Genomic DNA, 26,628 nt, shown 5'->3' with positions numbered 1-26,628 from the left:
CTTACACTCTATTCTGTATTGCTCTTTGATACTTTAAAACTAAACCACAGTCAGTGTAACCGTATAACTCTAAGCCAGAGTGAGCGAGCAGTGCTGTTACCTTTTTCCTTGCCCATTGGCCAGCTCTTTCCTGCCCAGTTCACACAGAGACAGTGACTTCTTCCTGTATTTTCAAGGGATTTCTGTATTGTTGGGTCCACGGGGGTTGTGCAAAGTTGGGGACAGACCACCAAAGTCTAATAAACCAGAAGCAAAATTTATTCCAGAAAAAAAACAGATTCCAGAAAAAAAGACAATTAAAAATTAAAATAAAAATAAAAAAATCTCCATGGGGCACTGACTGTGGTTTTAGTTCCGGGGACTAACCACAACAAGGAACTTCCGGGTTTTTTGGGGGGTCGGGACAAGGCTATCAGTCACTTGCAGAAAGGAAATGATGAACATCTTCTCCATCCAATGGGTGTCCCTTCAGGCTTGGCAGGTAAAAACCAGTTTGAATACACTGCTTTGAGCTCCAACTTTACACATTGCTGAGATAATTTCACTACTGAAGTTCGCAAACTAAACACACCATAAGATACACAGGAAAAAACACTCTGCGTTCCGCGGGGTGCGCCTCCCTGCCGATTGCTTTGTCAGTCCTGAAGCATTCATTTCTAACCCGGGTTCCTAAATTTGGGCCCCGGAGATGAGGTAGCCCTGGTCAGGACGCACCCTGAGTTCGTCCTCCTTTAGCGCCTCGGTCGGAGATAACCCAAGCCTGCCGGTTCCTTGGCCCCACGCGCCCTCGCTGCCTCTGCCCAGCTCCACTTTCACTTTCGGTCGGAGAGCGAGGTTGGCGGCCGAGGTGAAGGTGAGGCGTCTTGGCCAGGCCGAGGGGAGCGCGGGGCCGGCGGGGTACCGGGCTGCGGGCAGCTGCGGGAGGGCTCTGGATAGCTCTCATCGGAGGGACCCAAGCTCCAGTCTTCAGGACCAGGACCGGCGCGGTGTGTCGCGAGCAGGGGTCCGCAGCGCGCTTCTCCGCGCGCGCGTATGGCAGGCGGACCCGGGCAGGTAACCTGGGGAAGGCGAAGGCTCGGAGACCCCGAGCACTCCCCAGCTCGAGTCACAGTCAGGCTGGCCGGCCTCTGGCCACGTTCCGCCTGGCAGCTGGAGGCTGGCCAGCGGCTGCAGCCCCTGAACTAAGGCCTAATGGCGACCAGGGAGGGCGGGGTGGACCTGGGGTACAGGCCTTGGAGGGCGCCTTGAGGGTGTTCCCGCTAAAGGGCTCAGGGGCGCTTGTCACGACCTGAAGGCCAGTTCCTTACCTCGGACTCCTGTACTTCCTGCTGCGAACCCCACCACCGAGTCCCTACTTAACCTTTATAGAAACAAAGCTGTGTTTGAGCAGAGTGAGTGATTTTTCTGGGCGCTTCACTCACAAGGTATACTGCCGGAGTAGTTAATTTCATAAGAAGAAGGGAAGGAGCAAGAAAGCAAAAGTTTTCTTAAGCTTTTGATGACAGTTCTTTCAGGTTTGGAAAGAAAACTTTTTCTTTTGAATGCCAGAATTACTGTAGGTTCCGTATATGGGAAACAATTTAAAAATACCTTAAGTTGGCTACAGTTGTCACAGCTCCCATCTCCATCCCTTTCCTGCCCAGATTTGGAAATATATCTTGAATTAGAAGCTTTTTAAGGTGGACCTAAAAGAAAAATTCTAGTATTTTTACACGCATTTAAATCCACATTGAAATAATTTGCCAGCAGTGATGAGCTGTTTCCAGTGTTTGTTAACTTTACTGTTTGGATTGTACTGGGGGAAGTTAGGAAGAACTTGTGTTCCTGATTGTTCATTGTTTTGCATTGGTTGGCCTAATACAAACGGAACATCATCCAAACACTTCCTTGAGGAGCACGAAAGTCAGAATCATCACAGAAAGCTCAGTAGGATTTCTATAATGGCACTCGAGTTAAAGTTAGGTGATAGAGCCTGCCACAAGTTAACAATGAACAATTTTTCATCATATGAAAAAGAAAAGTAATTTACAGTGTTCTTAAAATTATAAAGACCACAATAGGCTCTTAATAAATACTTGTGTTATCCATTTTTGGAAAAACTTAAGCATATTTGATATTTACAGCAACCTTGTGAGGGAGGTATTGCTCATTTTACACATAAAGAAAATGAAACAAGAACTAAAGTAACCTCACCAAGGTCATAAGTCGGTGCTGAAAGAAAGACTGAAAGCCATTCTGCCTATGTATCCTTGTGTGTGTGTGTGTGTGTGTGTGTGTGTGTGTGTGTGTGTGTGATTATAAACTACTAGATCAAGATGACAAGTGTGAAATGCTGGTGGTGCTTCATCAGAGCTCAGTAGTTTTTATTTTCTCTTTGACCTCTGCTCTTTTAATTGTTAGTGAAGCAGTTGCATATATTGAATAAATTATTGTTTTAGGGAGCTTATTCCCCATGTGTTATTCTTATAGGATGTTTAATAAAGCCAAATCTTAGAATTTTATTCAGAACGATGAAATGCTATTTTAAAATGAACACTTGCACTAGGTGAGAACAGCTACTTTTCAAGGAAAGATCTAAACATACTGGAAAATGATCTCAGATTGGTGGGGATTAGCCAGAGGATTTTAACAGTGAAACACCTCTCATATGCAAGTTGTTCTTTAGGTGCTGTGGAAGATGTGAAGGTAGATGCAGTATTGCTCTCTATCACTTGACTTTCAAATTTTAACTCTTTTTTTTAAGTTATAAACTGATTAGCCCACTAGCTCAGGCTTCTCATTAACTAATTCTTATAACTTACATTAGCCCATAATTCTTGTTTGAGTTAGCCACGCAGCTAGGGACCTTATTCGACAAGGCAGTCACATCTCGTTTCTTCTGTGGCTGGGACATGACTGCAGACTAGGACTTCCTTCTTCCCAGAATTATTCTGTTCTCATTGACCCACCTCTACTTCTGTCTGGTTGTCCTGCCTCTACTTCCTGCCTGGCTACTGGCCAATCAGTCTTTTATTAAAATATAATGACAAGTTACAGACCACTGTCCCACAGCAGCCCCTCCCCCCTTTTAAGGAACAAAAACTCTGAATCTAATATCCTTTGTTTAGCTTTTCTGTTGACCATTATCCATAACAATTGTAACCAACATTCTAAACAAAGGAAAATACCCATAGTCTATTATTTTTTAGAATGTGGGAATAGTTTTCCAGGCTACTTCCTGTTGGTTGGGGGTGCTGATAATCTTATGGGGACCTAAAGAAAATTTAGAATTATCATCAAGTCATGACTGGCATATCCTGTGATACTTAATCACGTCAGGCAGCAGTCTTGAATCTGTTCTGGATATAGAACTCAGACATCTGGGCCATCTGCTCCTACCAGAGCTTTCTCAGGTGGTCTTCCTTGATCAAACCTGATTTTTCTTAACTCAGAATGAATCCTCAGCCTCTCATTTCCTGTGGAAACAAAAATAAAACCTCTTCTCCAAAGTAACATACCTTTTGACTTCAATTTTGAATTCAAGGTATTTTCAAAATACCTATCTTAGATTAATTAAGTAGCATTTATAAACAAATATCTTTTGGTAGCTGTTGCTTCTTCCTCAGCATTCAAACAATTCAAAGAGAACATAATAATGTACAGTATCCAGATTCTTTGTGTGGTTTCCGTCTTTACATGGCTTTATTTTAAATCTATTTCTTTTATTTTTAATTTTTGGCTTTTTGAGACAGGGTTTCTGTGGTTTGTTTGTTTGTTTGTTTGTTTTGTTTTTTGTCCTGGAACTCACTCTGTAGACCAGGCTGTCCTAGAACTCACAGAGATCTGCCTGTCTCTGCCTCCTAAGTACTGGGATTAAAGGTCTGTGCTAACATACCTTGAATTCACAGAGGTCTGCCTGCTTCTGTCTCCCAAGAGTTGGGATTAAAGGTGTATGATACCACACCCAACTACTCTCTTTCTTTCTTTTTTATTTTAAGGACTTCAACCTTTTTGTTTTCTCTCCCAACCCTGAATATATCTTTTAACACACTGTAAACCATTTAAAGGTTTTCTTCATCTTTGAATCTCTCTTTAATGTATATCTCTCTTTTTCTGACCACATGCTAAGCAATATGGCTAGAATTAAAACTGTGGCTTTGATGGCTGGATCCAGCCCATTCTTTAGCTTTCTGAGATTCCAGCCTCATGGTGGAGGTACCGCAGGAGCCATGTTTATTGCCACAACTCTATGGCATTTTGAGGTCCCTGCCACTTATTCCAAATGCTGTACTTGTTATGACCTGCTTTAAGCTCATCTGTTAGGAACCTTTTCTTAGTCGGATTTTTCTTTGGGCTCCCAACTCACAAATAATGACATTAATTATAAAAGCTCAACCTGTAGCTTAGGCTTTTTACTAACTAGCTCTTTAAAAAAAATATTTATTGTGAATACAGAGCTCTGTCTGCATTTTGCCTGCATACCAGAAGAGGCATTAGATCTCATCACAGATGGTTACTAGCCACCATGAGGTTGCTGGGAATTGAACTCAGGACCTCTGGAGGAATAGTCAGTGCTCTTAAGTTCTGAGTCATCTCTCCAAACCTTAACTAGCTCTTATAAGTTATATTAACTTGTATTTTCATTAATCTGCATTCTATCATGTGTCCTTATCTCTCTTTATCTTGCAACTCCTATTTCCTCTTCATGTCTCCTGTTGTCTTCTATGCTCCTCCATTCCTCCTCTTCTTCCTTTCTGTCCAAGAAAATCCCACTTCTGCCTCCTGCCTAGCTATTGACCATTCAGCTTTTTATTACACCAATGACCCATACAGTCACTGCAGCCAGATTTACTCTTTTACTTTGTAAATGTCATTCTATTCTTACCAATACCAAGTTATTATTGTAATTAAAACAAACACTCCCGCATTCTATGTTGTGTTTCTATCTTGTGAGGATTGCTAGGATGCAAGGCCTGTCTCCTACTGCAGAAGCTGAACTGTTTATTTTCTTGCTGTTTCTTTCCCCTGCTTGGTATTGTGGACACCTCACTTCAGTTCAGACAAGTCAACCTCAAAGCTGCTGACATGTTATAGGGTCTATAGGACATCATTGTAGCCATGGCTGCAGCAGAGCTGGAGTCTGACTCCAGGGCAGAAGAGTACTATAGGACTGCACCCGAGGTTGAATGAGCGATGGTGCTTTGATCAGATTCTGCTGCAGCTTTGCCTGACTGCCTTTACCTGTTTAATCCCCAAATGTCCATTTATTGAGCGACTCTAATATTTCTTCTTTTTTTAAATTAAAATTTGTTCTATTACTTTGTTATTTTATTCTATTAATTTAATTGAACTAAAATACAGTTAAAAATTCAAAGTCAAATGATGCTTTATAGTGTGTCTGAAAGTTCTGCTAGCCAGTTGTGCTTCAGGTCTATTATTCAGAGACAGAGGCAGGAGGATCACTGCACTTGGAAGGCTAGCCTGCTTTATGTAACAAGTTTCAGCCTACCCATGGACACACAGTGAGGCTAGCTTAGGAAAACAAGAAGAATGAAGAGTTCTCCCAGTTGCACAAGGGAGACAATTTTTAATATCTCGAACTTTTGGAAGATTCCTCTGTGTCTGTTAATTATTGATTGATTATTTTGACATGCTGTCATAACTTTTAATATTACTGGCTTTTAAATTTGCTTCTCTAAATTTTTCTTTTATTGTTTCTGTAGGTAATTTGAGCAAGGAGATGGTGTCTCTGCCCCTCAAATGCCCACTTACAAGCATGCCCTCTCTATTTTCCTTACTGTTGACATTTTTAGCTGTGTCATCTTTCTCTTGGTGTCAGAGCAGTGATACAGCATCTCCAAAAGCAAGTAATGGGGCCCCATTCCCTTGGAATAACATGAGACTTCCTGAGCATATCATTCCAATTCATTATGATCTCATGATCCATGCAAACCTTAGCACTCTGACCTTCTGGGGAACAACAGAGGTAGAAATCAGAGCCAGTCAGCCCACCAGCACCATTATCATGCATAGTCACCAGCTGAGAATCTCTAAGGCCACCCTCAAGAGAGGAGCTGAAGATAGGCTGTCTGAAGAACCACTGAGAGTCCTGGAGTACCCAGCCCACGAGCAAGTTGCACTGCTGGCTTCCCAACCACTCCTTGCTGGACCCCTGTACACAGTTATCATCAACTATGCTGCGAACCTTTCTGAGAGCTTCCATGGATTTTATAAAAGCACCTACAGAACCCAGGAAGGAGAAATGAGGTAACAGGAAGTGTTTTCAGCTTCAAGTGTGCCCATACTAAATCTATCATTTAGATGTTTGTTCCTTTTTAACCGAATTCTGTTCAGTTATATTTTTGTCTTTAACCTGTTAAAGATGACTAAATCTTCTTTGCTTTTTTCACCTTATTTTTCCCTTCTATTTTCATTTCTCCAGATCTAACAAACTGAATATCTATTCGTTTATATAATTAGATTTCTGAGCTATAATATATATTTAATTTTTTGTATTAGTTGACCTGTTAGGACAGTTCCCAAAAACTAGGTTCCTTAGTCTTTATTTTTCTCGCAGGCTTGGAGGCTAAAACAAGGCCTGTGTTTCCTCTGACTATGGCTGAAATCTCTCCTTGCTTTGTTGTCTCCTGCTCCTCTCTGCTATTATCCTTCCTGTGCTCTGTGTACCTAGAATTCAAATTTCCAAATTAGAATACCAGTCATATTGCTTGAGCTTAATAACCTCTTCTTAGGTTTATTTCATTTGCAAAGATCCCATTTTCAAATATGGTCACACTTAGACATACTGGAAGTCAGGACCTCAACATGCATTCACAGGTCATATTTTTCTCTCAGTTAATTTTTTTAAAAGATGACTCTAATGCCTTGCTTTAGTTCTGCTTTTAAGGAAAGTATACATTTGGAAAATGTAAGCAGCTGTGCTTCTGGGCCAAGGTTACCTGGTATGACCAGCCAAGGAATTCATCATGGGCCACAGCAAAACTGAGATTATGGCAAATTTATTGGAAGCAATAAGATTTTTGATACCCTCATCAGAAACAGAATATAGACACAATTATCAGGATCAATACAACTGTAGGTGCCAGGACTCAGTGATATTTGTTGTTGGGAGCATAACAGGAAGGTCCTTGTGCCCACAGATCTCTAGAGAAATCAGGAATGTTAAGCACAAAGGATTGTCTTTCCAATGGGAAAGAGAAAAGGCCTGTTCTGTCCAGAAAGCTGAGACTTGGAAGTGGTTAACAGCCCGGTGATCATCTGTATCATCTGTTGGGCCAGGCTATATCAAGTTCCCACAACCAGGACCAGAGGTGGCTAATCGTTCAAATGATCTCTACATTATCTGTATGAGGACACCAGGCCAGACCCTTAGGCCCTTAAACTAGTATAGGTAGTGTATCCCTAGAAACTATCTCTTGGAAGAAATGACATGTGCCCTGAGTTGAGTTTCAGTGTAATTTTTCTTCCTTGTTGTAGGAGGGAAATGAACTGGCAGCCTCCTATAACATCTCCTTGTGCAATGGGGATTGTATTACACCAGGAAACTTTTCCCCAAATTATACATTGGGAATAAACGACCTGTTAACCTTCCCAAGTGTGATCCAGGTTGATAAAGTCAATCTGCACCAGGCTTTCATTCTTATCCCTGTTTGGATACTTGCAGAGACACCCTCCCATCCCTCTTCCACCTCCCCACAGTTTGCTCGCTATACAGGGTACACAAGATTAATGTGTAAGACCAATTGTCCTGTCTACCTTCCATGCTTTCTTGATTTTTAAGGGAACATAGAGAAAAATACAAATCAGTTTGAAAGCTTCATTAGGTGAAGGATTGCCTCTATTTCTCAGGATTTGAAAGGCACATGATTCCCTAGGAACCAGGGACTCTAATTTGAAAAATCCACAATGATACCTCTCAAACTGTTAGGCCAGATCAACTGAATGATTCTCTGTAGTGAAGCTAGAACTTGGGAAGCAAAGGTAGGTAGATGTAGATGGAAATTTTTGTCCCTCCTAGTACCACAGCCATTCAATCCCAAAGAAGCACACAGAGGCTTATATTAATTATAAACTTTTTGACCTATTAGCTCAGGCATCTTATTAACTAACTCTTACATCTTAAATTAACCCATTGCTATTTATTTTATATTTTACCATGAGTCTCATGGTTTTTTTCCTCACATCTTGCTTTCTTGGTGGCTGTTGGCATCTGCATTTCTGCCTTTCTTCTTCCCAGAATTCTCCTAATCTGATTGCTCAGCCTATATTTCCTGCCTGGCTACTGGCTAGTCAGCATTTTATTAAACCAATACGTGTGACAAATCTTTGCAGTGTGCAAAAGCATTCTCCCACAGCAGGTAGATCTCTGTGAATTTGAGGCAGCCTGGTACCCATAGCAAATTTCAGGCAAGCCAGAGCAATACCTGTCTTAAAAAAACTTAGTAATCAAATCTAAGATCTTAAATTAACTCTAGGAATTAAGATGCAAATACCTACTTTGCAGACTTTGGTGCACAACACTGATTTCATTTCACTTCTTGTCGTTGTAGAATACTTGCATCAACACAGTTTGAGCCCACAGCTGCTAGAATGGCGTTTCCCTGCTTTGATGAGCCTGCACTCAAAGCAAGTTTCTCCATCAAGATTAGGAGGGAACCAAAGCACTTGGCCATCTCCAATATGCCCTTGGTGAGTGTGAACAGCATCTGCTCCTGGAAAAATTGCCCTTCTCTGTGATGTCCAATACATCAACATTTCATTTATCTTTTTTATTTCCTGACAGTTATATTTAATAACTTTTCACTTCACTTCCAACAAATGTTTTTGTTTCAGGCCACATTTTGTTGATAACCGAAAAAAACAATGTCCCTTAAAAATTCAGGTTCTCAGCACAATTTACACACATGGAGGGAATTGTCAGGAGTTCACACCAGGTTTAACACATAGTTTCATTCACCAAGTGCTTTCACCCCCATAATTTCCCCTGACATAACTGCCTGAACATGAGCTGAGCAAGGACAACATTATACATGGCAGTGTGAACAGGGGGAGCTCATGAGGGGCTTCAACCTCGTACAAAGAATTACAGACAACTAAGGAATGCAGAGTCTGGGAGAAATAATCCCCCAGGGAAGAGCACACCAGTTGGTTATCCAAAACCAAATACCAAACCTAAATACATGACACTAAATAAAGAAGCTGAAAAGATACATACAAGTAGCATTAACAGACTTATATCAGAGTATATTTAGGAATATACACATAGATTCGTATAACTATGATGAATGAAAAAAGCAGCCATGCATTTGAAAGAGAATGGAGGAGTGTATATAAGGGCATGGAGGGAGGAAAGGGAAGGGGAAATTATGTGATTATCTTAAAATCTCAAAAATAAAGTAATAATAATTTCCATTTAATCTCTGATTACATTAACTATACAGCAGATAATTGTATGTGTGACATTGGATAAACGTCCAAAGGAACAGTAGTCTTTTCAGAGCCTGTAATTTCATAGCTGAATAGTAATAGATGTCTTAACTCCTTTATGAGAAGTCATTTCTCTAATTTCAAGGCAGGTGTGGCTAGCACTCACTCAGATTTTTTAAAGTGGAAGGAAGATGTCCATACCAAAAGAATAAAACCAATCACCTACCTCCCTTGTCTCATGATTATGGCTGCTGAGTCCAGCACAGCTGCAGTGGTGATCATTTTCACTGGGAAACACATGGTTTTGTTGTGGTTCACAGTTGATTGGCATTAAGTGAGACCCAGGGTAGAATAATATGTCTAGGATTCTAAAGAGTGTCTGACTTCATTGTGGTGACTGCGACAAAGGGACACAGAACCCCAAAATAAGCACATCAACATTACAACTCTGAACAACTTTTGAACACCTGAAAGATCCTGTTATCAAGCAAAACTCTGCCCATCCTAGAATTCTATGTCCTTTGAAGACTATTACTATTTAGCTCTTTTCCTGTTCCCACTTTTGTATATAAATAAACAAATAATTAGACTGCCTTCTTGGAATAAATTTGAGATAGACACGCAATGTCATGCTGTTGTTCTGTAGTACAGTAGTATATTCTCAAATGAGAGTGTCCCAACTCTAGGAAAATAAAAGAACACCAAGAAATTTGTGGAAAAAATCATAGGCTTCCAGATGGAAGGCAGGGAGCTCTAGAAATACTACAAAGGTAACGGCATCATAATCCATGCGGTATCCAGGATCTGCCTTGTGAGCACAGGAAAGCCTCTAGTGCCATCTTGCTCCTGGAGCAGGAAAGTTTCCCACTGAAATAATCTAACTGGAATGGCCCAGTGTCCCACACAGATAAGGAGCTGAGAGGAAGAACAATGGGTATTTTGAGGGAATGGAAGGTCCAATTCTTTATACCATGAGAAAATTGAAAGTTAGGCAGCTGGCAGGGACTTAAGCACATCTTAATTTAGGTTAGTACAATTAAGTTCCTTTGTTATTAATTAGCACATCAAAGATGGAAATTTTGACTGTGCATATGTAGAAGCCATTTAAACAGAAAGAGTATCTTGAGATTCTTGAGGAGTAAAGCTAACTTGTTCAGCACGACTGGTTGAAATGACCAGAAGGTGACCAGTAAGTACAATGCTTAGTGTCTGGTGGGAAAGGATGAAGGCACAAAAATGGGCAGGTATGGGATGGATTGTAGGAAAGTGTCTGCTCTTCCACATGCTCTTCCCCAGGCTGATTCTTTCTCTAAGTTCTCACCTCAAAACTTATTGTGCTGACGTATTAGGCTTTCTTTCTGGGACCATGCCTCTTAGAATGTTCCCACCAACATGCAACCATTCTTCAAGGCAAGCATCCTGGTTGTACTTAAAACCTATTTCAATAAAACAAAACTGAGATTGGAAGAGAATTTTCATATTAGGAAAAGTCATAGGGCACTTTCAACTAATAAAAAAATCAGAAGTTCTTTTTAGTTAGCAAATGGTTATGTATGTATTTGCCCAGTATAGAGTGTACTTATATCCAAATAAAAAAGAAATTGAATCAGATAGTCTGGCCTTGACATCTAAATTCTTGTCAGATTTCAAAGTAATTAAAGAAATACCATGCTATTCCTTTCAATATGTCTGTTTGGGAAATTTCTCTTTATAATGTGTGCCAGTATGTTGAGTGATTAGATTATGTGGTTATTTACTCTGATAATAGGTGAAATCTGTGAACATTGCTGAAGGACTCATAGAAGATCACTTTGACGTCACCGTGAAGATGAGCACCTACTTGGTGGCCTTCATTATTTCCGATTTTAAGTCTGTGAGCAAGATGACCAAGAGTGGAGTCAAGGTGAGCATGTATTTGCCTCACAAGATGATCAACCTGTGCTGCTGCTCCTGCTTCCTGAGAATCCCTCAGCCTTAGGAAAAACAGAATAATTAATGATTCTATTGTCACAAAAGCTTACCTGATAGCAATGACCTAATAATGTCCTAATAATAAAAACGTAGAATGCCCATAGTGTGTGGAAGTCATGAGTTATCTGAATCTGTGCTAATTGGCTCTCTCTGACCTTGACTGTTTTCCTTGTGGAATGTAGACCATGTTTTTTTTTAAATGTATAAGTTGTCCGGGCATCATGACAGAGATGGTTAGATCTCTGACCAGTTCAAGGCCAGTCTGGTCTACATAGTGAGTTCCAGGCCAGCTAGATCTACAGAGTGAGATCCTATCTCAAAACGGAAAAAAAAAAAAAACAAGCAAATAAACAAAGAATAAGTAAGTTGTAGTACAACTAGCAGAGGTTTCTAAGCTTGCTTCTGGTTATAAGTGTCCACAGCATTGAACAAATAGTACTGGTTGTGGGGAGGAGAGAAGATAAAGATGCTTGCTGGTTTGGAGTAGAAGGAGTCTTTGGGAAGAGCATTTTATATCAGAGGATATTAGAATGCTGGAATAAAGCCCTTGCTTCACGCATCATTTTCATCTGGCCTCAGCACTTTTACCTTCATAATGCTGTCACATGGCCTAGAAAGGAAACATCTTAAGTGGGAGCTGAAGTTACTTCCTGCGTTTGTGATGAGGTTGGAGTAGCTGGGCCACTCTGAGTTACTATTTGTTCTTCTAGTGCTGTGGATATTTGAAAGGAGGATTAGTGCCCTAAGTGAAAAGAATATTTTAACCTGCCCATTGCTTTGTAGGTTTTTTATGAATCTATTGTGCATGGTTTTTATAATGCTTACATTTTTTCTCTTCCTTCTCTTCCTTGAAACACATTAAGTATACATATTATATATACATCCTGGGCATGGGCATCATCATATCTGTCGTTTTTGTCCATCTTGTTTCTGCAGGCTCTTGTTCATGGTATCTTATTTTTTGCACTCATTATGGGTTATTCCTCAGTCAAAAGTGGACTCTTCTAGAAAACATGTCTTCACTCCTGCCAGGTGACAGAGTTCTTCCAATCCAAAGATCGCTTTAAACGATAGTCTTAGCTTCAAGATTTTAGGTTATCCAGTTACTGAAGTTTCAGCTCTTAAGTACTATAAAGATTCATTTTAAACTAGTTTCTTTAAGACTTTCCCATTCTCCTTTGTGTAATACCAATATAGCAAAGCCTTTCCTTTCCTCCTTCCTTCCTTTCCTCCTTCCTTTTCTCCTACTTTCCTTTCCTCCTTCCTTCTTTCCTCCTTCCTTCCTTTCCTCCTTCCCTCCTTTCCTCCTCCCTGTCTTTTTTTGTTCACTTGCAGTTTTGTTGAGAGAATTGCAACTTATTTTTAGTTTATCCATACACTGAGAAAGTAGCTTTTTGGAATGTGGTTTTATAGAGGGTTGGTATCTTCTGCTATTCTTACCTTGGCCAGGACCTGGATTTTATCCTTTGTCCATAGAGTCTCTCAGTGTCATGAGAACAAGAGCTCCAGTCCATCTGTGTTGGACTAGGATCCCCAGAGGAAAGGCTGTCTGTGGTGCCCCGATGACTTCCATCTGTGTTGGACTAGGATCCACAGAGGAAAGGCTGTTTGTGGTGCCCTGATGACTTCCTAGGGTTCAGTTGACATCTTTTTTTTCTCAAGATAGGGTTTCTCTGTAGCTTTGGAGCCTGTCCTAGAACTAGCTCTTGTAGACCAGGCTGACCTTGAACTAGTAGAGATTCATCTGCTTCTGTCACCTGAGTGCTGGGATTAAAGGTGTGCACCACCACTGCCTGATCCAGTTGACATCCTGCTTCTAAGTCATATGTATTGTCATACTATGAAAACATTTCAGAAAACTGCTTTGAACCTATATTTGTTGTTTTTGGAAATAAAGTTGATTAGGAGCAGACAGAATTAAAATAATGGAATTCCCAAATGTCTTCTATAACATTAACATCCATATCTTGTAGTAAGAACCATTAAAGTCATTCTTCTTCCCAGCTGTGTAGTGAAGCCACTATGTTATTTGAATACTCTCCTGTGCCTTCCTCTTTAGGTCTCTGTGTATGCTGTGCCAGACAAGATAAATCAAGCAGATTATGCTCTGGATGCTGCAGTGACTCTTCTAGAATTTTATGAGGATTATTTCAGCATTCCATATCCTTTACCCAAGCAAGGTAGCATATTACAGACATTTCCGGGTTGTATTTGATGGTCCCCAACATAAACCATATTATTATTACTTCTGCATCCCCATCATTCTCCACAATGCTCTTCACATAATGAAGTTCCCAGCAAAGTTTAAACAGCAGGTTTATCCTTCCGAGAATCCCCTCACCTCTGATTTATACGATCAACTACTAATGATAAATCACTATACATCACTGTATAGTTCCTGACAATGTGGCCTGAGGATGGCTTTGCATTCGGGTGTTATAGAGGAGACAGAGAGTACAGAGGCTGGTTTTGTTTTGTTTTGTTTTGTTTTGTTTTTGTCATTATCAGTACATACTTGACAGGAGAATAGAAAGCAACTCAATAAACTTTTCTGAATGAGTACATTTGCCTAGCATAAGAATAAGAAAATGCAGACTTACTATGAACCTTCAAAGCTATTGGGTATTGAGTTTTTAGATATGTGGCTGTAGGTATCCAAAATACAATGGATTATGGAGGTAATTATTTTCAATTGTTCAGTTTCCAAACTCATGGTCTAAATATTAGAGATAGAGCCAAGACTGGTTACTCAGGCTGTATTCCCAGGAACTCAGGAGGCTGAGGCAAGAGGATTGTGAGTTCAAGGCCAGACTAAGAAATGGAATGAGATCTGTCTCAAAATAAAAAGTAAAGAGAGGCATGGGCATATATCTCAGGGTAGAGCACATGTGTAGCACGCACAGGGACGTAGGTTCAATCTCACTGTCAAATAAAGTGTGTGGGGAGGGGTGGTGGAGAGAATCGGATGGATGTCCTGAGAGGTTCTAGTCTAAGTCTGAGTCATTTGGGTAGCAACATTATAGTCATGGAACCTTCCTTTCTCCACAAGGAAAGCTTCTTTCCTCTGGAACTCCCTAATTCTGGATGCATAGCTTAGCTTTTCATTTTATCCTAACATCCATACATTTTCATGTTTATTTTGTATGTTTTGGAGAGTATGTTGCTGTGAGATTCATAATGAGCTGTATTCCTTCCTGCCCAAGATCTTGCTGCAATTCCTGACTTTCAGTCTGGTGCTATGGAAAACTGGGGTCTGACCACATACAGAGAATCCTCTCTTTTGTATGATAAGGAAAAGTCATCTGCATCCAGTAAGCTTGGCATCACAATGACTGTGTCCCATGAACTGGCTCACCAGGTAAGAACACTTAGTCACACATCCCCCCCCCCCTTTTTGGGATTCCATAAGTGTATACAATAACATAGGGTCATTATGCACTCTATTTCTGTCCCCATCCAACTCTTTCCAGGTCCTCCTAGCAAAACATCCATCTCCCAACTTTATGTCTTCTTTATTTTTTTGTTTTATTTTTTGATAATAATTAAATATAATTAGTGCTACCCACAGGCATATGGGTGGATCCTTCACTGAAGAATACAAAATCTAGCAGCCACACTCTCAGGAATTATTCTTAGTGTGGTTTAATGTTCATGTCTCTTTTGGGACAAATAAAGCTACTCATATAGTTATCATGTGTACCTTGTCATTTCATAGAAGTGCTATTTCCTTACAGCATTAAGTTTCATGATTTTAATGAATGTTGAAAAGTTCTTTTTACTCTGATAAAATAGTTAATAAATATGTTTGCATTTATAAGCTCATGGTCATGTTGCATGTTTCTAAGTTTATTGCATCTATTTCTGCCATAATACATAGCAGATAATACAGTTTCTCTATAAATTTGAAAATAAGCAGAGTTGCTTTCGTTTCAGTGGTTCGGGAATCTGGTCACCATGGAATGGTGGAATGACCTTTGGCTCAATGAAGGATTTGCCAAGTTTATGGAGTTTGTGTCTGTCACTGTGACCCATCCTGAACTAAAAGTTGTACGTGTTGTTGTTTATGCTTTTATATCTTAGGCTAATCTATTTTTTATTGTTTTTGCAAAAATAAATTTTTGAATATATAATTTATAGAAATGATAACTTCATTGAAAGTTTAGAGATGAATCATGTTTGAAAATGCTAAATGAACTTTCAATATAAATGTAGTATTAAATTATATTATTTTCCTTTAACATTAATGAAATAGACCTAATAATAGGCTGAGTGTTCTGTGACATTTCCCAACTTTCAGCTTGCTCATTGCTGTTTAAATATTAGGTGCATATTACTGTTATTCTGTACAGAATTTAAATTGACAGATTGCATGAATTATGGCTGAAGTAAACATACATTACATTATCAACCTAGAATTGTAGCTCACAGATTTAATGTTTTAGAACTCAGATGTATATTCAAATACCATGTGTTATCCACAATAAAATCATAAATAGCAAACAAAAATAAATTCACTTTCTATAAAATTTAATATTTAGTATAATTTTCATTGATGGGTAGTTTTTTATTTCCCTCTTTCACATATCTGTACCCATAATCTGTTTATAAATAGTATTTAGTATAATTTTCATTGATGGGTAGTTTTTTATTTCCCTTTTTCACATATCTGTACCCATAATCTGATTAGAAATAGTTATAATTATAGGTACATATTATGTTATAGTACCATGCATCATAAGTGTATCCCATTTCTACATAACCTTTAATAATAAAAATGATTATGGATACACAGTTGGCTGAATGTTCCAAGAAAAGAAGCTGAGGTTGGAATTTGTTTTTAATTTACTGTTTTTCACTACATGGTCCTAAAGTTAAATATATATATGCTTTGATGGAATAACTATACATTTTGCTTTTCTGTTTTTTGTTTTTGGCTGTAAGTGGAATGGTCTTGTTTTTAGGTTAACATGAGATTAACTTTATTCTAAAGTGGTAAATACCCAAAATAAATAAAATATAAATTACTTACAACCAGTGTTAGGTGCTTGGATGCTCTGTAAAAAGCTTAGCAAAGTATTAATTCTAGAAATATGAAAACAGTTGACACAGAAATTGAAATTCTGGTTCTGTTACCATAGATCAAGCCTTCTTCCTTTCATTCTTTTTTATCTAAATGTAGCTTAGGGATGATACTTTCCTCTTCCTTTTTATTCTTTTTATCGATAGGAAGAACATTTCTTTGGCAAGTGTTTCAGCGCAATGGAAGTCGATGCATTCAACTCCTCGCACCCTGTGTCCACACCTGTGGAGAACCCTGAACAGATTCGGGAAATGTTTGATGATGTTTCTTATGAAAAGGTAAAAGCAGACTGTAGAGGACTGTTTGGACTGTGCTCATTAGTGGTTGGACAGAAGGGTTATAGTTCAGGTGTGCAATTGTTTTCTCTCCATCAGGGACTCCTAATGATACTAGCTGACTTGAATCTTTCAGGTTGAACCTGTAGATTGGTCCATAATCCTAAAGCTTAGATTCTGGTCAATATTTTACTCTTTCTATGGTTGAAAATTTGGAAAAAAATAATGCAGCTGCATTGAAATGTACAAACTATACCTAATGATTATTTGTCTTATTTTTTCCAGGGGGCTTGTATTTTGAATATGCTAAGAGATTATCTGAGTGCAGATACATTTAAAAGAGGAATTGTGCAGTATCTCCAAAAGTATAGTTATAAAAACACGAAAAACGAGGACCTTTGGAATAGCATGGCGAGTGTGAGTAGTGCTAGAGACTTCTCTTCTGTTGTTGCTTTCCTCTATTATGGTACTTCTTCACAAAGAAAGTGCTTTCCACAGAAATGAGGGTGTTAATTTATTTTTGGTTTCAGATTTGTCACACAGATGGTACCCAAACAATGGATGGCTTTTGCTCTAGAAGCAAACACTCTTCATCAACCTCAGTAAGTCTCCATCTGTACCCACCCACCCATGCACGTTCTACTCCATGTTCTTTGAGCGGTACCTTTGTGCCAACCTTTTTGAGGTTCTCAGTTAAGTCACTTTGATTCAATTCAAATTAAAGCATTCCAACTAAACCAGCTAACAGCCTTTTATAGATTTTCCTAAGAATTGTCTATGTAAGAGTGTGTCACAACCCTGGTGACAACTTCTCACAGACATTCATTTCTTTCAGTCCACTTTCCCTGAAACAGTGGGGTTAGGTCAAGTTTCAGTGATGGGCTAGGACTAGATTCTATCAGAAAAGAAGTTGTCAGTCATTTCCAGACCACTACATATGAAAAAAAAAATCACACAATGGCAGAGAAAGCTCTTAGATATTTACTGCACATCAGGCACATGCTGAACAATTAGCATGGCATCTTTACTCCTCTCAACAGATCCTTGAACCAACTGCTATTACTATCCAGGTCTTTAAATGTGATAATGTGAATGTGATACCTAAGAGCACATGGTGGCAACTCGTAGAGTAGGGACTGAATTCCATTTTGACTCATGTTTTCAACTGTTCAGCTATCAAGAATCATACCAGCCGAGACACAAAATGATCTCACCCTGTTCAATCTGAATTTAGGGAATATTTTCATAGACAACTATGGATGACTAGAAATTCAACGAAATTTTATTTACCATATTTTTATTTCCTTGAAGGGATAGCTTTATTAATCATTTATGCAGTAAAATATTTTATCTTTTATCTTTTTACAAAGCTTTTCTAGTGCCAAGGAACATATCTTCTGTATTTCCAACTGCTGGTCAAGTGCAAGCCATCTCAGAGCTGTCACTTTAAAAGCACAACCCATTCCCTGACCAGTTTTTCTACCTCAGTTTTCTGAGAGCCAGCATAGTCATGTTGGTGTTGAAACCTTGCTGTCCTCCCCACACACCCCACCTCTCTGTTTCTCTCATTCTGTTGCTCACATGCCAGCTTTGTGTTTGTCGAATATGCCTGGCCATTAGCTATGCCAAACAGGGCCAACTGTACTACCTACCTGTCAAGACACATAGGTTTAGAGGAGATGATAGAAAGGCAGGTAGTCATGGCTCGTGGTGGGAACAGGAGGGGAGGGCAGCCAGGGTAGGAAACTGAAGAACAGGGGAGACTGGCAGTGGCTAGTGAGTGTGGGAGCACAGATCTCAGATGATTAATTCCCCCCCCCCATTTTTGTCTTATAACCAGCACTGGCATCAGGAGGGCATAGATGTGAAAACCATGATGAACACATGGACACTGCAGAAGGGCTTTCCCCTGATAACCATCAGTGTAAGAGGGCGCAATGTGCACATGAAGCAAGAACACTATATGAAGGGTTCAGAAAGCATCCAAGAGACTGGGTAATGTTCGCAGTGGATAACTCCTTTTTGGTGGGAAAGAATCATTCTTTTGAAGTCCTGTTCGTAGAATGTTTTAGCTGAATCTGTGTGTTCCACTCAGTTGACCTATACCCCAACTTTCTCAAAAGTATGAAAGAGTTTTGAATCTCGGTAAACCTGGCTATCTGTTTTGTAGTTTGATAGGATATAATTTCTAGTTGTTGGCCTGAAGTCAGCTCTGATCTAAGTTAGCAGCTGCTGCTAAGTCATAGAAGTGTCTGGCATTAGCCTGGCGATGGTGGCGCACGCCTTTAATCCCAGCACTCAGGAGGCAGAGGCAGCCAGACCTCTGTGAGTCCAAGACCAGCCTGGTCTACAGTGCTAGTTCCAGGACAGGCTCCAAAGCCACAGAGAAACCCTGTCTCGAAAAACCAAAAAAAAAAAAAAAAAAAAAAAAAAGAAGTGTCTGGCATTGGTTGGAGTTGACAAAACAAACTAAGAGACACTCAATTCTCTTTAGAAGTCTGAGTTACACCCTGGAAGCCCTTAACTCATACCCTACAAGAGTATTATTAGAAATGATATGTTGCAACTTGTAAAATATTTGCTGTATCTTAAAGTAATTTCAATCAGAACATTACAAAAGTATTGAAAAGAACTTCTACATATGCTTTGCACAAATATGTGTTAATTTTATCATACTTGATTTATGATTCTCCATGTACATATAAAAAGAAAGCATTACATAATATATAGCCTATATGTGTGTAGGCAATATGAATGCAATAGTGTATATAACTTATTACATATATTATATATAAACGAAGATATACAGAGAAGTTGTATTTTCAAGAAAATAAAAACATTTACTTTTGTAATCATCACACAATTTTCAAAATTAGGAAACAATCCTATACAAAATCACAATTTAATTCATAAAGCCAATCCAATTTCTCATATTGTCTTAAAATGTTTTTATATCAAAATAGAAAAATTTTACTCCCAAATTTAGTACATTTCATATTTCAACACCACACAGTTTTGGTTTTCCTTTTTTTTTCAGCAATTCTCCCACATGTGTCCCTTGACATTTTCAGCTTTTCTTTTCTTTTCTTTTTTTTTTTTGGCTTTTCAAACCAAGTGTTTTATTGAAATCCAGTCCATAGATTGCATACCCTTTAAGTGTGTCATTTATAGTGTATTCACAGAACTGTGTAACTTCCACCACTGTACAATTTATTTTAACATTTTTAGCTCATCTCCACCCAGCCATCAGCATCCATTCTTCATTCCACTGTGGACTCAGGCCCTGGCAGCTCCTAATGTACTTCTGTTTCAGCGAATTTGCCTGTTCTGGCATTCCTTATTTTAGAGCCACACAACATGTATTCTAGTGTAGCTGGTGTCTTTCTTTCCCGCAGCGGAATGTTTTCAAGACTCACCCGTGTTATATCTGTGTTTCATTCCTTTTTTATCACCAAGTGATGGAGTGCGTAGGATGTGTTTTTTGTTTTTTTTTTTTTTAGTTCAGGACACTACTTTACTGGAATTCTTGACTTATATTTTCTTTCTTCTTGATCAGATTTAGTTTTTTTTGAGAAACTCCAGAAGAGGAGTGACATAGATCTTTTTGGTACATGATTAAAGAGGAGGGACATGGTACCAATTTGTGCCATTACTAGTAATCATTATTTAAGGTTAGGCTTACTAACCTAGTAATCATTATTTAAGGTTAGTCATTAATTACTTGAGCTCGCTTTCCTCTTTCTACATTAGAGTCTGAGAAGGAATAGTAGCTGAGCTGGGAGGTAGCCTAAGCATGATGTCAGGTCTTGGCATAACATTCTTATACCACTCTGTTTTAATCTAGCCTGGCACATGATAGGAAGAGGTATTAAAAGCTGCTTGTTGGGTGAGTAAAGACAATAAACAATGCATACTTATACTTGCTTTCTTTTAGGTACCTGTGGCACGTTCCCCTGACATTTATTACGAGTAGATCAGACACAGTCCAGAGGTTTTTGCTAAAGACGAAGACAGGTAATTTGTCATGGAAATAATTAGTATAATTCAAGTAAGAGGTGAATAGAAACTAGCTACCGAGCTTCTTTCGGTGTTCATTTTGGTTAAAAGAAAAGGGAATTGATTGAGAATTCCTGCTGGATTTGGAAGACGGCTCCATTGGTAGAGTGCTTATCTTATAATGTGAGAACTTGAGTCTGATCTCCAACAGTTACAATACCAAAGAAGGTGATTGTTGCCGTCATGATTGTGACTTCAGTGCTGGGAAGGAAGGCCAGTGAGTGTTCCTATTGCATGTCTTTTCCTGACAAAAATGTACAGAATCTGAGGAACAGACAATGTTCAGCCCTGATATATATACACGCACAGGCGCCCTCACTTACAAAAATTCACAGGGATTGGATTTTTAAAAAGGAAATATAATGACAAAAATTCAAACAATCGAGTGCTATGACACTAAAGAGAATAGATTAGCAATAAAAATCCTCATTGCTTTGTTAACAATAGTGGGAAATATATGTTGGTCATAAATGTGATTGCATCATTTCTGTAAACCTCACAGAATCTGTGTCTAATGCTACCTTTGACATTTGTCTACTTGAGTGGCTGTTATATAGTTTCTACAAGATATTTGTTTAGTCTTGGGGTTTTCCCCAGTTTCATTGTATAACCTCAGATTCAAAAACTTCTATCCATCTAGGGAGTAAATGGTTCTGAGATTTATCCTATTTTCTCTAGATGTTCTCATCCTCCCAGAAGCAGTGGAGTGGATCAAATTTAATGTGGGAATGAATGGCTATTACATTGTGCATTATGAGGATGATGGATGGGATTCTTTGAATGGCCTTTTAAAAGAAGCACATACAGCAATCAGCAGTAATGACCGGGCAAGTCTCATCAACAACGCATTTCAGCTTGTCAGGTAATGCAGGCTGCATCAAGTTGTAGTTTATTTCTGAAAGCAGCTGTTACTGTTCAAATACTTGGTTTCTAGAGATGACAGTGATGGATTGATAATGAGCATTCAAAAGGCATCACCTCCCCAAGTTCTTTTATTAATTTTTTATTGAGCTATATATTGTTCTCTGTACCCCTCCCTTTATCCCCCCACCCCATCTACCCTCTCCCATAATCCCCATTCTCCCAATTTACTCAGGAGGTCTTATCATTTTCTGCTTCCCATGTAGATTAGATCCATGTATGTCTCTTTTAGAATCCTCTTTGTTGTCTAGGTTCTCTGGAATTGTGAATTGTAGGCTGGTTTCTCTTTGCTTTTTTGTCTAAAAGCCACTTATGAGTAAGTACATATTATATTTGTTTTTTTGTGTCTGAGTTACCTCACTCAATATGATATTTTCTAGCTCCATCCACTCACCTGCAAATTTTAAGATGTCATTTTTTCTGCTGTGTAGTACTCCACTGTGTAAATGTACCACATTTTCCTTATCCATTCTTCAGTCAAGGTTGTTTTCAGGTTCTGGCCATGATAAATAATGCTGCTGTGAACATAGTTAAACACATTTCCTTGAGGTATGATTAAGCATCCTTTGGGTATATACTCAAAAGGGGTATTGCTGCATCTTGAGGTAGGTTGTTTCCTAATTTTCTGAAAAATCGCTATATTGATATCCAAAGCAGCTGTACCAGTTTGCATTCCCACCAACAATGAAGGAGTGTTCCCTTTAGCCCACATCCTCTCCAGCATAAGTTGTCATCAGTGTTTTTGATCTTGGCCATTCTTACAGGTGTAAGATGGAATCTCAGAGTTATTTTGATTTGCATTTGATAGCTAAGAATGTTGAGCATTTCCTTAAGTGTCTTTCAGCCATTTTAGATTCATCTGTTGAGAGGACTGTTTGAATTTATACCCAATTTTTAAATTGGATTATTTGTTCTTTCAATGAAAAATTTCTTGAGTTTTTTGTATATTTTGAAGATCAACCCTCTGTCTGATGTGGGGTTAGTGAAGATCTTTTCCCATTCTGTAGGCTGCCATTTTGTCTTGTTGACATGTCCTTTGCTTTACAGAAGCTTCTCAGATTCAGGAAGTCCCATTTATTAATTGTTTCTCACAGTGTCTGTGTTAATGGAGTTATAGATAGAAAGTGGTCTCCTGTGCCAAGCATTCAAGCTACATCCAACTTTCTCTTCTATGATTATCAGGGTGGTTGGTTTTATATTGAGGTCTTTGATCTACTGAACTTGAATTTTGTACATTGTGATAGATATGGATCTATTTTCATTCTTCTACATGTTGATATCCAGCTATGCCAGCACCATTTGTTTAATATTCTTTTTTTTTCCATTTTATTATTTGCTTCTTTGTCAAAAATCAGGTGTTTGTAAGTGTGTGGATCGATACTTGCATTTTCAGTTTGGTTCCATTGATCCTCCTGTCTGTTTTTATGCCAATACCAGGCTCTTTTCAGTAATAGTTCTGTAGTAGAGTTTGAAGTTAGGGATAGGAATGCCTCCAGAAGTTCCTTTATTGTACGGGATTGTTTTGGCTATCCTGGGTTTTTTGCTTGTGTGTTGATCTTTCAAGATATATTAAGAAATTTTCTGGGATTTTGATGGGCATTTCATTGAATCTGTAGATTGCTTTTGGTAAAACTGATATTTTTACTATGTTAATTCTACCTACCCAAGAGCATGGAAGATCTTTCCACTTTCTGGTGTCTTGTTCAATTTCTTTCTTCAAAGACTTAAAGTTCTTGTCATACAGGTCTTCCACTTGTTTGGTTAGAGTTAATCCAAGATTGTTTGTTTTAAGTTATTTGTGGCTGTTGCAAAAGGTGATGTTTCTCTGATTTCTTTCTCAGCCCATTTATCATCTGTGTAAAGGAGGGATACTTTTTTCGAGTTAATCTTGTATCCTGCTACATTACTGAAGGTATTTATGAGTTGTAGAAGTTCATTTGTAGAATTTTGGGGATCACTTATGTAAACTGTCATCAGCAAATAGTGATAGTTTGACTGCTTTTCAAATTGTACCATCTTGATCTCCTTTTTTTGTCTTATTGCTGTATCTAGAACCTCAAGTACTATATTGAATAGGTTGGAGAGTGTGTACAACTTTGTCTTGTTCCTGATTTCAGTGGGATCACTTTGAGTTTATCTCCATTTACCTTGATGTTGGCTGTTGGCTTACTGTATATTTCCTTTATTATGTTTAGGTATGTTCTTTGTATCCCTGCTCTCACCAAGACATTTATCATGAAGGGATCTTGTATTTTGTTAAAGGCTTTTTCAGCATGTAATGAGATTATCATGTGTTTTTTTTTTCAGTTTGTTTATATGGTGGATTACATTGAAAGATTTTCATATGTTGAACCATCCCTGCATCTCTGGGATGAATTCTACTTGGTCATGGTGGACGTTTTTCCTGATGTGTTTTTGGATTCAGTTTGCCAATATTTTTGAGTGTTTTTGCATCAGTGTTCATGAGTGAGATTGGTCTGTAATTCTCTTTCCTAGCAATATCTTTCTGTGCTTCGGGTATCAGGGTAATTGTAGCCTCATAAAAAGAGTTTAGCAATGTTCCTTCTGTTTCTATTTTGTGGGTTTTTTTTTTTTTTTCAAGACAGGGTTTCTCTGTGGTTTTGGAGACTGTCCTGGAACTAGCTCTTGTAGACCAGGCTGGTCTCGAACTCATAGAGATCCACCTGCCTCTGCCTCCCAAGTGGAACAATTTGAGGAGTATTGGTGTTAGTTCTTCTTTGAAATTGTTGTAGAATTCTGCATTGAAACCATCTGGCCCTGGGTTTTCTTTGTTTTGTTTTGTTTTGTTTTGTTTTGTTTTGTTTCGTTTTGTTTTGTTTGTTTTCTCTTGTTTTTGGTTGGGAGACTTTTGATGAATGTTTCTATTTTCTTAGTGAATATAGATCTATTTAATTTGTTTATCTGGTCTTGATTTAATTTTGGCAAGTGATATTTATCCAGAAAACTGTCCATTTCCTTTAAGTTTTCTAATTTTGTGGAGTATAGGTTTTCAAAATATGATCTGATGATTCTCTGGATTTCCTCCCTGTCTCTTGATATGTACCCCTTTTCATTTCTGATTTGTTAATTTGGATATTCTCTCTCTGCCTTTTGATTGGTTTGTCTGTTTTGTTGATTTTTATTGAAGAACAAACTTTGTCTCATTCATTCTTTGTATTGTTTTATTTGTTTCTATTTTGTTGATTTCAGCTCTCAGTTTATTTCCTGCCATCTAGTCCTCCTGGGTGAGTTTGCTTATTTTTGTTCTAGACTTTTTAGGTTTTCTGTTAACTCATTAGTTTGAGATATTTCCAGTTTTTTTATGTAGGAATTTAGTGTTATGAATTTTCCTTTGAACACTGCTCTCATTGTGTTCCATAAATTTGGGTATGATGTGTGGTCATTTCCATTGAATTTTATGAAGTCCTTAATTTCTTCCTATATTTCTTCCTTGACACGTTGGTGAGTAATGTGAGCATTGTTTAATTTCCATGTGTTTGTGGGCTTTCTGAAATTAGTATTGCTGTCTAATTTTGAGCCATGGTGATCCAATAACATGCATAGGGTTATTCTAAATTTTTGTGCCTGTTGATGTTTGCTTTATTACCAAGTATGTGATCAGTTTTTGAGAAGGTTCTATGAGGTGCTGAGAGTAAGGCATATTCTTTTATGTTTGGATGGAATGTTCCATAGATGTCTGTTAAGCCCATTTGAGTCATAACATCTGTTAGTTCCCTTATTTCTCTTTTAAGTTTCTGTCTGGCAGACCTGTCCAGTGGTGAGAGTGGGGTGTTGGAGTCTCCTACTATTAGTGTGTAGGGTTTAATGTGTGATTTAAGCTTTAATAGTGTTTCTTTTACATATGAGGTGTCCTTGTATTTGGGGCATAGATGTTCAGTATTGAGATTTCCTCTTGATGGATTTTTCCTGTGACTAATATGAAATGTCCTTTGTCTGTTTTGATTGATTTTAGTTTGAAGTCTATTTTGTTAGACATTAGGATAGCTACACCAACTTATTTCTTAGGTCCATGTGATTGGAAAATCTTTTCCCAGCTCTTTACTCTGAGGCAATGTCTGTCTTTGAAGTTGAGGTGTGTTCTTTGTATACAGCAGAAGGATTAATTCTTTTTTCATATCCAATCTCTTAACCTGTGTCTCTTTATAGGTGGGCTGAGTGTATTTATATTAAGGAATATAATGACCAGTGATAGCTAGTTCCTGTTATTTTAATTTTCATTGTTGATGATGTTTTTGTGTTTTCCCCTTTTTTGGGATTTACTGCTGTGAGATCATCTATTGTCTATGTTTTTTTGGATATAGCTAACAACTTTCTTGTGATGGAGTTTTCCTTCTAGTACTTTGTTAGTAGGTATTGGTTAAATCTGGTTCTGCCATGGAATATCTTGTTCTGTCTGCCTATGGTGATTAAAAGTTTTGCTGGGTAGAGTAGTCTGGGCCTACATCCGTGGCCATTTAATGTCTGTATAATGCTTAACCAGAACCTGCTGGCTCTCATTGTTTCCATTGAGAAGTCAGGTATAATTCTGATAGGTCTGCTTTTATATGTTACTTGATCTTATTCCTTTGTAGCTCTTAATAATCATTTTGTTTTTGCCACCCCCAATATTCTTTCTTTATTCTGTATGTTTAGTGTTTTGTTTATTGTATAGCAAGTAGGCTTTCTTTTTGATCCAGTCTATTTGGTGTTCTGTAAACTTTTTATATACTTATATGCATATCTTTCTTTAGTTCGGGAAAGTTTTCTTCTATGATTTTGTTGAATATATTTTCTGTGCTTTTGAGTTGGACTTCTTCGTCTTCTATCCCTATTATTCTTAGGTTTGATCTTTTCATAGTGTACCAGATTTCCTAGATATTTTGGTTTTATTTTTTTATT

The 26,628-nt window shown here is 38.3% G+C and overlaps 1 protein-coding gene across 3 annotated transcripts in view; it reads left to right on the top strand.

Moving 5' to 3' along the window:
* Positions 1–305: 305 nt before the first annotated feature.
* Positions 306–26,628, top strand: part of Erap1 (endoplasmic reticulum aminopeptidase 1) — a 40,754-nt gene continuing 14,431 nt past the window's right edge. The window contains exons 1-13 of one of the 3 annotated variants that reach the window (XM_026783682.1): positions 306–481; positions 5,703–6,246; positions 8,550–8,688; positions 11,195–11,329; positions 13,457–13,577; positions 14,601–14,755; positions 15,331–15,444; positions 16,624–16,755; positions 17,038–17,169; positions 17,283–17,354; positions 18,593–18,747; positions 20,687–20,766; positions 21,487–21,670. In XM_026783682.1, coding sequence (XP_026639483.1) covers positions 457–481; positions 5,703–6,246; positions 8,550–8,688; positions 11,195–11,329; positions 13,457–13,577; positions 14,601–14,755; positions 15,331–15,444; positions 16,624–16,755; positions 17,038–17,169; positions 17,283–17,354; positions 18,593–18,747; positions 20,687–20,766; positions 21,487–21,670 — 1,988 coding nt within the window. In that variant the 5' untranslated portion in view covers positions 306–456. The other 2 variants (XM_013349662.2, XM_013349663.2) reach the window with 2 other exon arrangements.

Source organism: Microtus ochrogaster, chromosome 19, assembly GCF_000317375.1.
Source record: "Microtus ochrogaster isolate Prairie Vole_2 chromosome 19, MicOch1.0, whole genome shotgun sequence".
Taxonomy (NCBI): Eukaryota; Metazoa; Chordata; class Mammalia; order Rodentia; family Cricetidae; genus Microtus; species Microtus ochrogaster.
Note: the sequence above shows the minus strand (reverse complement) of the source record. Positions and strands in the feature narration are given on the sequence as shown.